At 43.0% G+C, this 4,082-nt stretch overlaps 1 protein-coding gene across 1 annotated transcript; it reads left to right on the top strand.

Moving 5' to 3' along the window:
* Window positions 1–632: 632 nt before the first annotated feature.
* On the top strand, window positions 633–2,094 carry LOC143956738 (olfactory receptor 52K2-like). The gene has a single exon (XM_077466927.1). It carries the CDS (start codon window positions 667–669, stop codon window positions 1,621–1,623), a length of 957 nt encoding a protein of 318 aa, XP_077323053.1. The 5' UTR covers window positions 633–666; the 3' UTR covers window positions 1,624–2,094.
* Window positions 2,095–4,082: the final 1,988 nt, after the last annotated feature.

Here is a 4,082-nt window from a genome sequence, read left to right as displayed (position 1 = left end):
CCCCCCATGGCAAGATGCCCCCACTATATTAAGTATGTGCAGCCTGGTTTGGCAGGGGGTGGGGGGGGGGGGCGCATACTCATCTACCTTCTTTCCTGGTCAGACAGAATGTATGCACAGATAAGTGTCTTGTATGGATTTTTGGGTTGACCTCATACTTTTTTTTCTTGTTTTTTGCATGGTGTCCCCTCTAAAAACTTAATACCAAAACCCAAAGGATCTGTTATGGAATTTAAGGAGTGGGCCATGACAATTATTTTCGCTCCTTTCAATGTGGGGTCTCTCTTGACATCCATAGCAAACCCTTATCAAAGGAATATATCTGGGTTTGGTTTGAGGCACGTTTAGATGTTTGCTGAACCTGATTCAAACCAAACCCGGATATGTTTAGCTAATCCCTCTTGGGAATGTATCCATGGGAGGTTTGAAATAGCCATTAGACACTGGTATGTGACTGGCAGAGAACACGACAGTCTGTCACAAGCTGAAAATTTAAAATGAGCCAGTTGGCGGGGCGGTTGGGTTGTAATCTAGCCTCACTCAGACTTATTAACCATCAATTAGCTGAAAAATGTATCATCAATACATTTCATTTCATATCTCTATATTTCTGTTTCCTTCAGACATCGTTCTTGATTTGAAGGCTTCGGCTTCGCTTTTTCTACCATGGAAGGAGTCACCCAAAATGGGACCATCATATCCTACACAGAATTTGTCCTCTTTGGGTTTCCTGGCATTATAAAAAACAGGAAATTGTTAATAATTCCATTTACTGTAATGTATATAATAATCATGACTGCTAACCTCTTCGTCATTCATCGGATCTTTGTTATACCGAGCCTCCACTCCCCCATGTACTTCCTTATATCCCTTCTTTTGACCATTAATGTTTCCTACACAGCCTCCATCCTGCCGAAATTTCTAGTTGGTTTGACATTTGATTTGAACCAGATTACTCTGGCTGGCTGCCTCACTCAGATTTTTTATATTTCCTTCATGTCTCTTTTTGAGTCTGGTGTTATGCTGTCAATGGCCCTGGACAGGTTCATAGCCGTCTGTAGACCATTGAGATACAACGATATCATGACCTCAAGTTTTCTGGTCCAGTTGTCTGTCGCTGGGATCGCGAGGAGTACCCTCTTTATTTCTCCAATGGTTATACTGACCGCTAGTGTCCGCTTCTGTAGGTCCAACGTCATTCTGAATTTTGTCTGTGAGAATGCGGGGCTTCTGAGCCTTGCCTGCGGAGATACCTCCAAACCGCATGCTGTAGGCCTCATGGTCCGAATCCTGGTCACGGTGACTGATGTCAGCCTTATTCTACTGTCTTACTCCTGCATTCTTTACATGGCCTTCAAGATTGCTGTTGGGAAAGCTCGTCATAAAGCCTTGAACACATGTGGTGCCCACCTTACGGTGGCCATGATTATTTACCTGACTGCACTGATATCATCTGTTATACCAAGAGTACAGTCACAAATGACACCTGATGTTCAGAACATCATTAGCGCCATCTACCACATGACCCCAGTTTCTCTAAATGCCTTTGTCTATGGATTGGGGGTGAAAGAGATTAGAAGAAGCTTCACTAAATCCTGGAAGAACAAGACCGTGTCTCGCTAACCCTTAGGTTTTATCATCTTCATATGTAGCGATTATCTTGGTTATTGGTACAACTTGCCCAGGTTTTGATGGGCCCTGTTAATCACTTGGACGGTGAGGCAATCATTTGGACTCTGCATTGGAATGACTGAAGCACAGGACTCTTGTCGTGTGACTATTGGTCAGAGAGTGACTAAGACTGAGAGTTAACAAAGAAAACTCTAAAGGACTGAAATGTTGTTGGCTTTATGATTCAATGTCTGTTTTTTGTTTTCAGCCCAACTAAGGCCAAGTAAGTTTTTTACCGAAGCAAATATTTTCAAACATGGGAAAAAGTACAAACTCTAGACTGGAATTTTACGCTGAAAGAGTCTATAGCTCCATCCAAGACCGAGGGGTGGGGAGAAGAAGAATATTTTGGTTTCCCTTTTTAATTTTAACAACATTCATTTCTACTTTTGTGGAACTATTTTAGATTCATAGGATTAAAGATTTCCAGCTGGATTGTTAGATCCATGTATTTGTCGTAATTGTTTTTGCTACAATCATTTTTTGTAGAACCCTCCTGGTTAGGTTGCTGGGGTCTTTCTGTTCAAGGGAATCCTCCTGTCATGGTGGGAGTGGCTACCTCCCTAAGTCATTCCACTCATTCAAGCTTTTGTTCATTGAGGTCCTGGCTGTGGCTGGGGTGGGGGGGCCACTCCTGAAAGTTTCTCTGACACTCTGAGGCTTCCTCTATGGATGCAGTCTGCACAGCCTCACTATAAGGTATCTGGAGGAAGCTTCTCTCCTGGCCTTGTGAGTACTACTCTACTACAAGAATCTGGTGACTGTGTACTATTGGGATAGCTAGTAGGCTTGTGCAATTCGTTTCGTAACGAATCGAAATTCGGCCGAATTTTGCATCCGAATGTCCGAATAAAAAAATAACAAATTACAACGAATACGAAAGAAATATAACGAATGAATTCGAATGAATTCGACATGATTCGAAATTATTTCAACAGCATTCGAAAATATTTTGTGACCCGACTTTAGGGCCATGTATCTCGGGGTCACTTAGTGCTAGATACTTCAAATTTGGATATGTTGTAGAGCTAGTATTATTGTGTTTGCATACCAAATTTGGGGTTTCTAGCTATAAGTGACCCCGAGATATGTGGCCCCAAAATCGGGTCGCAAAATGTCATTCTCTGCTCTATTAACTAATAACATTTTGTGACCCGATTTTGGGGCCACATATCTCGGGGTTACTTATAGCTAGAAACTAGCACTAGTAATAGTACTAGCACTACAACATATCCAAATTTGGAGTTTCTAGCACCAAGTGACCCCGAGATGCATGGCCCTAAAGTCGGGTCACAAAATATTTTCGAATGTGGTTGAAATAATGTCGAATCATGTTGAAGTCATTTCGAATCCGGTAGAAATATTTTCGAATTTCGTTGAAATATTTTCGAATGTGGCCGATTTTTCGAATTCGGTAGAAAACTAAATGAAATCCGAAAACGAATTTAAGGAAGTTAACGAATATAACTAAACGAATTTAATGAAATTAACGAATTAAAACGAAACGAAACTAAACAAATTTTTTCCTTTTGCACATGTCTAATAGCTAGGCCAAATAGTTCCTCTCTTGAAGGGTTCACACCTCTGGTAATCTCTAGACTTTCATGGGAGAACCATCCTCTGAACTTGGGCCAAGTAATTCCTCTCCTGATGAGTTCATGCCTCTGGCTTTCCTTAGTTTCTCGTGGGAGCACCATCCTCTGAACTTGGTCAAAGTAGTTCCTCCCCTGAGGGGTTCATACCTCTGGCCTTCCCTAGTCTCTCGTGAGAGAACAATCCTCTGAACTCGGGCCAAGTAATTCTGCTCCTGGCAGATTCATACCTCTGGCCTTCCCTCTGAACTTGGGCCAAGTAATTCCACTCTTGATGGGTTCATACCCCTGGCCTTCCCTAGTCTCTCTCGTGGGAGAACCATTCTCTGAACTTGGACCAAGTAATTCCTATTGTGAGGGGTTCATACCTCTGGCCTTCCCTAGTCTCTCGTGAGAGAACAATCCTCTGAACTCGGGCCAAGAAATTCTGCTTCTGGCAGATTCATACCTCTGGCCTTCCCTCTGAACTTGGGCCAAGTAATTCCACTCTTGATGGGTTCATACCCCTGGCCTTCCCTAGTCTCTCTCGTGGGAGAACCATTCTCTGAACTTGGACCAAGTAATTCCTATTGTGAGGGGTTCATACCTCTGGTCTTCCCTAGTCTCTCATAGGAGAGACATCCTCTGAACTTGGGCAATGTAATTCCTCTCCTAAGGAGTTCATAGTCATACCTCTGGCCTTCCCTAGTCTCTCATGGGTGAACCCTCCTCTAAACTTGGGCCAAGTAATTCCTCTCCTGAAAGGTTCATACCTCTGGCCTTCCCTAGTCTCTCATGGGTGAACCCTCCTCTAAACTTGGGCCAAGTAATTCCGCTCCT

This window comes from Lithobates pipiens, unplaced genomic scaffold (assembly GCF_037356315.1).
Source record: "Lithobates pipiens isolate NorthernLeopardFrog02 unplaced genomic scaffold, aLitPip1_a1.2 Scaffold_41, whole genome shotgun sequence".
In the NCBI taxonomy this organism is placed as follows: domain Eukaryota; kingdom Metazoa; phylum Chordata; class Amphibia; order Anura; family Ranidae; genus Lithobates; species Lithobates pipiens.
This window is presented reverse-complemented; position numbering and strand designations above follow the sequence as displayed.